Source organism: Triturus cristatus, chromosome 12 (genome assembly GCF_964204655.1).
Source record: "Triturus cristatus chromosome 12, aTriCri1.1, whole genome shotgun sequence".
NCBI classification, from domain to species: Eukaryota; Metazoa; Chordata; class Amphibia; order Caudata; family Salamandridae; genus Triturus; species Triturus cristatus.
Genome location: NC_140595.1, coordinates 618,444,109 through 618,455,351, shown reverse-complemented (window position 1 = coordinate 618,455,351; position 11,243 = coordinate 618,444,109). Strand labels below are relative to the sequence as shown.

General features: G+C 48.6%; 1 protein-coding gene across 1 annotated transcript in view; it reads left to right on the top strand.

The window, feature by feature from the left end:
• Window positions 1-2,229: 2,229 nt before the first annotated feature.
• The window catches only part of CDH15 (cadherin 15), a 167,396-nt gene continuing 158,382 nt past the window's right edge, over window positions 2,230-11,243 (top strand). The window contains exon 1 of the mRNA XM_085636789.1: window positions 2,230-2,948. Within this exon, the coding sequence (XP_085492915.1) occupies window positions 2,892-2,948 (57 nt within the window). The 5' untranslated portion in view covers window positions 2,230-2,891. The remainder of the gene's footprint in view (window positions 2,949-11,243) is intronic.

Genomic DNA, 11,243 nt, shown 5'->3' with positions numbered 1-11,243 from the left:
TTCCAGGCCCCCAAAGCTACAAGAATATCTTGGGCGGCAGGTAATAGTCATATTTTATGTATATTGAATTAATATTTGACGGTTGTTGAGGTCATCTCTAAATTAGCCAGACAGCGCCACCCTGTCACAAGTGCCGGTGTAAACAATTAAGTGCCTGTGCCGAGCATTGGACACCACTGGATCAAATTAAGCACTGGGTGCAGCCTTTGAAGCTCACTGCCTTGACGCGCCACTTCACTAGACATCCAGTTGGGGGAAGAGGTGTGACATCAGATCCGTCCTGTCCAGGCCTTTATATCTGACTCCTGGGAGAGTTCACATCTCGTGGCGGGGGTCAGATTCCTGTCTTGGCGTCAGCAGCTTCAGGCTGGCAACCAGAGCACAGGAAAGGCTGGGGCAATCAGATGGGCAACCTCTAAAGTAGTCATCTGGGTGCATGCCACATCGTCCTCTGCCCAAAATTTGTGTCAAGGGTGATGAGGCACGTTGTTTCACACCAAACATTACCTATTTAGTCATTGCCACATCACCCCTCACCTCAAGTCTCTGCACTGGCTCCCCATCAGCAAACAGTACCAATTCAAACTGCTTACCCATGCCTACAAGGCCCTGCACAACAAGAGACCGGCCTACCTCAATCACAGAGTGAATTTCCACCAACCCGTCAGACAACTATGCCCCACTTCCCTCTCCACACTCCCTGCATCCATAGAAGCAGAAGTGGTGGTCGCGCCGTCTCCCACCTGGCTGAAAAATCCTGTAGTGGCCTCCTCCTTCGAACAGCACCCACCCTGCAAGATTTCAGGAAAGGCCTAAAAACCTGGTTATTCAACTAATAGCACTCAGCGGCAGCAACCCCCTCCCCACAAGCACCTGGACACCCTCACGGGTGATAAGCAGCATTATACAAATCCTTTTTAATTGAGTGCCATAATGAAGCTGCCAACTTCAGATTTACCCGGGTGCCAGCCCATGTTATCCTATGGACCGTTTATCACTTATAGTAGCCTTTAAGGTAAAGACCACTATTTGTACATATAAGCATGCACTTACATGTCCTCACCTTCAATATAATGCACCCTCAAACCTGGTCTCTGGAGGCCCTCCTTAGGGGTGACTGGTACATATTAAAAATAGTGCATTGACTTTGCCACACATGGTGAGGGCAAAGTCGAGTTCTAGCAGTTTGCTCGGCTCCTACAGTCTGCAATGACAGGCCTGCTGCCAGTAGTTTACTTGAGTCACTCAGGGTGGCATAAACAGTGCTTCCAGCCCTGGTGACCCCTTTAACACCTATGCCCTGGGTACCACTGGTACCATATACTAGGGACTTAGAAGGGGGTTAAAGTCCTTTCCAATTGGGGTTACCAATTCACACATATCAGTTTTAGGGAGAGAGCACTTTATTGCAGAGTCATAACCATCAGCATTGGGGGAAAAAAGAGGAGGTGACCATACAAAAAGGGCACTTTCCTACAGTGAGGACCCGCGCTTCTCTATTTCGATGGAGGGCTGCCTCCAAAAGTGACACCGCACAACCCCCATGTCACATTTGGAGATGAAACGAACCACAGAGAAGCACAGGCAGGACAGCAAAGAACCTATATAAGTTTCATGGAATAAAGCGCTGCACGCACTGCAAGGGCAATGAGAGTGCAGCACTGCAGAGAGAATCGCCTCCAGGCGCTAGAGTTCTGCAATTCTGAAAAGGAAGGATTTCTACTTAATTCCGAAAACTGTGTGGCGCGCCTGAAAGCCAGTAGACGTGTGAACTTTTCTGGGGGTGCCCCAATGATCCACGGCCTGTCCAGGGCATGTTTAAAGCACCCACCGAAGGGCTAACTCCGCCCCAGCCCTGAAGGTCGTTCACAGATGCGGGCGTGAGTAGTCCCGAGGGCCGCAGTGCAGACCTCGTATACGCCCAAACCTGATTTAAATGTATAATCCTGCTCTCGTCACGAAAGCCGTTCTTAGGCCCGGGCGTGACTTGTGACTGACTCTGTCCTCCTAAAATTCATTCTCAGACCCACGTGGCCGGCCCGGCACCGCCCTACTGGCCTCCCCTAGCCACGGGCATAATATGTGACAGTCTCCCCAGCCCTGCCAGCTTTTCAGCAGCATCCGCCTAGCATGTGATCTGTGTGACTAATTCTGCCCCATCCTACCGACGTTTTAGAGGCGCTACCTTGAATATGACTGGTGTGTTCCCCAAACTCAGGCAATGCGACTGAAACCCCAAAAGCCGTCTAGTGAGACAGGCAGGCCAAAAACTCATGTTTTCTCTGAAGCCGAGCCCCTGCCAGAGGCCCACAGGCCTAAACCTACTCCGAGTGTACCGCGGGGTAATTGAAAACCAAGCTGGGCTTTACGGGTCCCTCGCGGGCAGGGATGCCGCGTACCAGGACAGCTGCGGCGCTGAAGGGGTTAACGCCATTATGTGCGCCTTGCCATCCATCCCCTTAACCCCCACTGTTCCACAGTCCAAATCCCACCTCCCTTTGGAGGGGCCGTGGTGATATTTGACCTTCACTGGACTAAGTACTGTGCAGCGGGACAGCTGTTGCCCCCCCCCCCTCCCGATGTGCCAGTAAGCCCCCTCCCTTCATCCCAGTCAAGCATTTCAGCACTCCAGGCCTCCCACGGCACATGTGCCGCTGTCACTCAGTCTGCCCAAACTTTTATTTTAGTTCCAGGGCAGTCAGAACAAGGTGCCCAGGCGGGGCTCAGAAACATTCCCAGATCTTACCAAGCGCCCATTCCGTGCCCTGGGCACTGCACGGCACCAACCGAGGGACCGTACACCGACTCTACCAAGCCAGGGCCCCCTCACGCTCCCAGAGGCCGCGTGCTGCTGCGTTTCCCGCTCTTCAAGGTGTAACCTTACCCGAGCCATGGGTCCCGGAGCGCTCCTCGTCTGCTGCATCTCGGCGCTACAGCTCTGCAGTCAGGTAATCCTTTCTTTCAAAGTGACGCAATGAGTTCCCCTGGACGCAGAATGAGACCGGGCGAAGTGACATTTTAAGGCATGGGAACAGTGGGCAGTTGCCCGGGGTCCCCACCTTCCTAGGGCCCTCCCCGAGAAAGTGAACTTTCTCTTTAGTTTACCTCTGTGTGTTTCTGTATCTCACGCTTCAGCATATAATGCAATATTCTTACGCAACACAGAGCTTGAATTAGCAGATAATGGGTAATACTATCCGGAGGGGTTCCAAACAGGGGCCCCAAAAATATTGCTGGCACGGGCCCCCAGAATACTTAGGGTGACGCGCGGTGCGCGTTGAGGCGTGTTTGAGGCGAAGGGAAAGAAACCTGAGAGACGGGCGGCGGCGATGAAGCAGAGGAGACAGAAGGGGACATAGATGGAGAGGAGACCTAGAAGGCGCCTGGGGGCAGACAGTGCTATGAGTTTGGGTTTCTAGACAGGCTGTGAGGGGAGCTTAGCGTCTGTAGACAGAGAATGGAGAAGCGCGCGGCTAAAGAGAGCGCGAGGAGCTCCTGCGCGAGGGACTAGAGGCGCGTGGCCACTGTGAAGTGCTTGGGACCCACAGACTTGCGAGGACCTGGACAGACAGTGTCAGCAGCTTGGTCCCAGAGACAGTAGATAGAAGGTGCCTGGGGGCCATAGTACACTGCGAAGAGCTTGGGGCTCCATAGGCAGTGCGTGGAGCTCGGGCCCTATAGACACACTGTGGAGAGTTTGGGGGTCCACAGACCGTGCAAGGAACTCGGGGCCTTACACAGGTAGTGTGAAAAGTCTGAGCCCCAGAGACAATGTGAAGATATTGGATATATATGGACAGTTTATGAGGAGATTGGGGTAAATGGACAGTGTGAGGTGCTGAAGGCACTCGGCCAGATTAAAGAGTGTGTAGCGCACAGACACAGTGCGAGGAGCTAGGACTCCATAGCCAGCACGAGGAGCTGGGGTGCGGCCCATTGGCAGTGTAAGGAGCTGGGGCCACAGAGACATTGACACCAGTGTGGAATAGCCAGTTCGGTGAAATGTTTATAAAATACTCTTTTTTTCCCAGTTTGCGCGTGGCTTTGCTTTGTAGAGCACCTTTACACCATCCTTTGTAACCTCTTGGACTCGGTGCACATGGCCCCTTCGGTGGCCTGCCGCTCCCCGGCCACATGTGTGACAATGTTTGGCGCTAGAGCGGAGTTCCTTTTCGCATGGTGTAAACTAAAGGCGCAGAGGTGAAACGTTACAAACAGCAGTGTGCCAGCACATACGGGGCAGCCACCAGCGCGAGCCCGATGCCATTCTGGGGCTAATATTTGAATGGAGTCGGGTGCTCTAACTGGTCAAGTAGTGCCCCTGTTTCACCACTGGCAGTAGCACTGTTTGGGAGGTGAGCAGAAACTGTGCACACTATCATTTTTGCCCAAGCACTTACCACCAGTGGGAAAAGTGAACAAGCATTGGCTAAGTAAATGCGTCTGACTTTAATGCAAGGACAAATGCAAAAAAAAAAAAGGCTTGCACAAATGCTGCTTGCACCCGTAAATGCTGTTTAACACATGAACGTCAGACCTATTGGTTTTGGCAATAGTGGAAAAAAGTAGCACGAAAAAGTATTACTTCATTTAGGAGGTCTAGAACGGAATGTGAGAGTGTGGGATGGCTGTACTTTTCAGGTGCAAAATGGTCCCTCTTCCATTCCGATGACCCACTTACTGAAAGGCAGAATGATACACCTACCTACCAATAGCACGAGGTGAGAGAGTTGTACTCCCCTTGGCACTATTTTAAACAATTATTAACAATAGGTCCTGCATACAGCTGTGCTGCCACACCAGATCAAAAACTGGCTCTTGTGCAAAATTAGCACAAACACATTTGCACGTTACTCTCCATTTCTCAGCACCTGCGTGAAATGTGGTGCAAAACCACACTCAGTCCTTGGCATACATGTTATTTACACGTGGGTGTGTTGGTGCACTTCTCAATGATTCACACTAGTGATGATAGTGACGTATGTTAATCACATGCACAAGAGTGGGCACTGCTGGTAGACAGCCTGATGTACTATTCCTCTCTGTTGCACCGGGTGTTTAATTTGCACCATCCCAGCTCCGAGGCCAGCACAAGGGGTGGGCGAAGAGGAGTGTGGCATGATCCTAGGAGTTGTGCCATTGTAGGAGGGCGAGGTGGTGAACAGCAGTAGGGGTTCTTTGATGCTCTCCAGACCTTGCTGTGGTCATTATCTTCTACCAAGTTCACCTAAGATGAACACTGCACCCCTAAATGCAGCCCTCCGTGTAGCAGCAAGACTAGTGATGGGCAGCCGCGGCCGCTGCAGGTAAGGGTGGTGGGGCCAGGTGAGGGGGATCTCGTGGTCGTCTCTCGAAATCCCCCTCACCTTGCCCCACTGTCCCACCGCTCTTCCCTGCAGTGGCCCCGGCTGGTAATAGGGAGTGTCACCATCTCAACTCAGTGGATGCTGTAAAAACAATGGGTGGAGTGGCCCAAAGCTTTCTTGGAGCCTGCCTCAGCACTCACGCGGGGGTTGCAACCCCCAAGAGTGTCTAGGTTTGATTCCACCTCATGCTTCTTTTTTCCATCACACGCCACTTCCTGTCTCTTTACCTCACTCTGGCAGGTTCATTCTTTTCGTCCCTTCTTTTATCATTTATCACTGTTTTCCTCCATTTCTCTTTTCTGCTTTTCTCTTTCCTGCTCTGGGTAAAAGTCTGAGGATGGAAAATAAGCCCTGGTGCTCCGTGCTTAATTTGAGCCAGTGGGGGTCACCGGCAGGCTTTTTTGGGGACCAGCAGGTATTTTTCCTCATCATATATTTTCCACTAGCAAGAGAGGAAAAAACACACAGGAAGGAAGAAGAAAGATGGGAAAACGGGCATTTGGGAGAAAGTAGGGCCCGACAAGAGATAGATAAAGGGACAGCAGTGTCTGGTAGTAGATTAAAGAGGCGTGAGGTGGATTCAGCACTACGCTGCCTTTGGTATTCAGTGCTGGCGCTGGTGCTCACCACCTGCACAAATTAAGACCTGCATTACATCCATTAATGGCACATTACAATGGTTGCTCATTGAAGCCGGAAGCATTTTCTAAATGGTATGTTTGACCCAAAAGGCCTCGCCCATCTCCCCCCACCCCACCCCACCCCAGCGCAGTAGCAAACCCTCTCTGAAGTCCCTGGGTAGTCCAGAGTACTCTATTCTGAAGACTTCAGCCTTCAAAAGCCACCAGGCGTGGGCCCAAAGCTTCTGGGGAAGGACACCTCAGATTGTACCTTCAAAAAGGAACTGAAAACCGGCCTGCTACAGCTCCATCATCAGTGCTGATAACTTACAGCTCCTTAACAAGTTCTCTAGGAACTATACTCGATGGCATTTCGGAATACATAAAGTAGTACTCATGTGGTAGTCTTTTACGTACTCTTGCATGCATTTGTGAATAGTCTCCAGAGCATCTAAAATGGGAATAATATTGGACTATTCATATACAATTAGTAGAAACAGGAATGACCGGGCCCTCTTTGCACTTTTGTTAAAAGGAAGTTGGACATCTTGGGGGCAGATTTACAGAGGCATGTAAGAGTACAAAGACGATTATTACTCCTGTAGTACTACGTCCCTTACTCGTAAAAGCGTTAATGAATCGGCCACGTAGTAAGTATGCTCCAAACACTGCTATTGATACGTGTTTTAGGTTCAGAATAATTTCAACTGCATTTATGAGCAGAATACAAACTTTTTTCCCCCAATACGTATTTTTCTCTTCACTTTTGTACTTTTTATGCACTAATTGTATTTTTTATATCTTTGAATCTTTATTACCAATGTTGTATTATTTGTATGTAACGCTGTCTGGCACCTGGCTGGCCTGGTTCACGCTATGTAAACCTGTAAATGGGGGAGGCCATGGGATCCGGGTCGGTAGTACCAGTGGGCGAGGCCGAGGCAGGATGCTATTCAGCAACACTGAGCTGGTAGTTAGTACCTGTCTGCACTCCCTCCTAGTGGTTTCATTCATTGCTAACACACCCAGTATTCTACACAGTTGTGGCACGCCATCTTTCATACTTATCAGTCCCACTACCCGCAGGTGGGCGTTGCCACAGGCCCACCCAGCACAGCCGCTACCACCTGTGTGAGGCTCATTGGTATCCCTGGTAAAGTAGCTTGTGTTAAAACCTGACCACAGTGTGTGATTGAAGTTTACCCTACTGAGCTGCTGGGAGGAAAGACATGTATTGTTTAGGTACGGTGTGGGAGAGCCTGGGTGTTTTGAGGGATGTGTGTTAAAAATCTCGTTGCTGGGGTGGGTATGTGTCTACAGACCTGCCAACTCACACAGTGCCACCATGTGACATGTAATTTTTTCACTTATCACCCGGCGAACCGGTGACGAGACGTTGTCACACGGTGACCTGGAAAACCTTGGACAGAATAGGTTGGCTTGTCATCCGTAAATGCTGTGCACCAGTGGGCTCCAATTAAAACCTACCCAGGACATCTACCAAATCCGTGATTAATTTGAGCCAGTGGTTTCTTGTGCTCAGCACCGGCACTTAGTTTTCAAGACAAGAGTTTGTGCAGTCTGCCACAAGGTGGCGCTGTCTGGCTAATTTAGAGATGAACACACTATTGTCTAAATTGTCACACTTGTATAAGTGCGATGGTTAGTAAATGTGTTGTTACTATCATTGGCAATATGGCAGGGGCAATGTGTGGTGTGTGGTGCACGCTGCAGCTGCCTCCTCACGACAGCCCTAGCATTCCCATTTTTACAAATTAAGCACTGTACCAAATAGAAGAGCAGAGGAAGACCTAACCAGCACCTCAGTGGTAGCAAGGCTCATGGAAGTGCTAGAAGTACCATCTCTGCATCCTTCTCACGTCATTGTCTGAGTCTCCACTCTCCAGCCTCAGGCGTGCAGACAATACGTGTCCACTGTCTGGGCAGATATCCGGTGCCCTGCCACAACCAACCTTTGTCTTTCGAATGAACCTTCCCTTAGTTCCTATCCTCTTTATGTCTCTTCTCTCTTAGCACAACCTACTCTAAGTTACATGCATGTTCACCTTTGTCCCTAACATAGCATTTTACCGATTTGTCCCCACCTTATCTCAAAGATCTCAACCTCTCCTTTAAAAGGTATGCCCTGCAAGCTAACAACACCTAATTTCCTGTAGCTCATCTAATAATCCTGCCAACCACCTGCATGAATTGACATACCCCTCCCTCCAAAGATCACACCTAGCTCCTGTGAATGTAATCTACCATATAGAAATTCGAGTAAACACGTGGAATGCTTTCCTTAACAGTACAAGACTAATCTCAATAACCAACAATAACCACTGGAAAAAACCCACTAACTTTGGGTTCCACAGTAGCATGCTGCCCGGTGTAAAGCGCTTCAATGCCTCGTCGGGAGTAGTAAGCGCTATATATTCACAATTACAATACAGTTCATTGGGAGGTGACTCCTGATGAGTTTGTTCTTGCTGTGGGGCAGGTAGACGGGACTGGGCAAAGTAGTGGGTCTAATGCCCCACTCATCATTGCCCCACCCCCTATCCAAAGCCCACCCTTTCTCCCTGCACGCTCACATGATGAAGATTAGCAGGTCTGGTGTATGTGTGTGTGCATGCACTTGTGTGCGTCACCCCGTCCCAGTTTTCCTATTTATATTAAAATGTCAATATGTATGAATTAATGCACTTGTTGACAATAGGGAAATCAGTGCAGTGGAAATAAGTGTAGTGAGATAATACGTTTGTGTTCACTACGTGTAAAGCAGTGCGATGGGTGGTTTGTTAGTGTGGCGTGGTCACTATATGTAAAGCAGTAAAAAGGAGACATACCTGTGAAGCCATGTTTTATGGTCACTGTATGTAAAGCACTGCGCTGGGCTGTGTGTAAGTGTCTTATGATCAGTATAAGCAAAGCAATAAAACAGAGGCACTGCATGGAAAGCAGTGCTTCGAAGTCGATATGTAGAGCAGTGCATGTCAAGCTGTAATGTGGGGTCACTGTTTGCAGTGGTCGAATTGCATAAAGAAAAGTATGGGAACTGGGATAGTGAGTATAATGGGGGCGTGGTCAGCGAGTTTGGAGGCGGGGTCAGAGACGTGGATAAAAAGGTCAACATATACTGTTACTATTTTGTTACCCTTTCACCTACACCTTAAATCCTAGGTACTCACAAACATTTTCCCCGGGGCCAGAAAGTTTGGTCTGTGATGTGCCCGAGGGCCGCATTGATGCCAGCGGGGTGTCGGTAGGGCAAGGAGTTTAGGGCGATTGGTGATAAGGTCGGTGTAGGCAAAGCAAATGATATACATCTAGTGGCTGAATTTAACAATGTAAAACCACAAAACCTGGGATTAATCCCCGCTGTATCAAAATTGTGTGCTCCTAGGCAATTATTTAATTTCACTTTCTCTCCTTTTTCTTCATTATCACATATAAGAGAATCTTGAAATACATGATTTCAGGGTGTGCGCTGTACAAAACGCTCTATTGAGTTTGACTTAATAAACTATAATGTTGTTCATGTATAATAGGAAGCAAAAACCAAAGGAAATGATGGACGGAGTGTTGAACATTGCAAGCACTCACCCCCAGTCAACTGATCTGGGTTAAATTCTTTAGCCCACTCTGCCACCCCAGTTCAGACATGGCCATATGCAAATCAGTCTGACCCTGTGCCTCACGGGAACAGTCCAGCCCGAACTGCCAAGCCATGCCTTTCCTGGACCGGAAACAAGCTTCCTAGGACCGGTTTCTGGCATTTCAGCCGTCTTCAGCCAGGCTTGCTTGAATCCAGTGGCAAATTGAGCAAGGGACTCACGTCTGAGCATACCCAGCCAACTTATGGCAAACAAAGCAAAAACCAAAGGAAATGATGGGCGGAGTGTTGAACATTGCAAGCACTCACCCCCAGTCAACTGATCTGGGTTCAAACTGAAACGGCATGGTGAGCAAAAAAATGATGGATTTAGGCCCAGATCTCTGTACTGGGGTGAATGTATGACATTGTTCTGCATTCTGTCCATCAACTGTTGTTTTTGCATTATCCACCCCGAGTGGGAAGGGTATGCCCAGACGTAGGTCCTGTGCTCTCCATGCCACTGGAATCAAGCTATCCTGGCTAAAGAGGGGTGAAACCCCGAAACCGGTCCTAGGATGCTTGTTTCCAGTCCAGGGAGGACCTGGCTTGGCAGTTCGGGCTGGACTGTTCCCATGAGGCACAGGGTCAAGACTGATTTGCATATGGCTGGGTTCAAACTGGAACGGCATGGTGAGCAAAAAAACGATGGATTTAGGCCCAGATCTCTGTACTGGAGTGAATGTATGACATTGTTCTGCATTCTGTCCATCAACTGTTGTTTTTGCGCATGTATAATAGGAACCCAGGCCACCCAAAGAGTGCACAGAACAACTGACTTGCCTCTTTAGTTCAGTATTGGCGATGTTGTCAGGGTGGGGAGAGAATGAATGTTTCTAAACTCATGTTTGAAAACTATCACTCTTAAGTTAATACTTCTCATGCACCTATATAATCAATTGTACTAGGGTGAAAAGATTCTGCATGTTAATTAAATACACTTTTTGAATTTTGATGAAACTCATATTTTTACACTTTTGCTGCCAGGTGTGTTAAAAATGAAGGTGTTCCTAAAGTAAAGCGGTGCAGGACTCCCTAGTTACATCCCTCCTGTAACACCAATCACCCTTGAAATAAATGTGTGCCTGTCTATTTAATATCCTTTTATTGTTAGCACCGAGACCAGTAAACAGCAGCCCAGTGTTGCTGTTGATCAGGGTGCCGCATGTAAAGGGCGGGCTGTACTTTGAGTATCCATGCCTTAAATGATAAATAAATGCAACTTGTATGTCTCTGTAGGAAAAGGAATTTGCAGTTTGGTTGGTTAATGCAATCACTTCAGATAAAGTTGGATGTATTCGGACGGTCAATGATTTGAATACCGGGCACACTGATTAGTTTTAAACACTTATTAGACATGGTTTAAGATAGGTTGCTCACAAGCTGTCGCAAAACGATTTTGCTTAAATATTAACAGTGCTTCCAAATGTTTTTAGTAACACATTGATTCAACCCAGTGCACACCCTTTTATAGATTTCCTTTAAAGCACACATCACAGATTCTATTCTTTAAAGTCTTTATTGGTTCCCAAGCAGGAGCGGGAGTTTTTGAAATAAAAGGTATGGGAACTGCAAGGCGGGACCGGCGTTCCCCTGCCCACT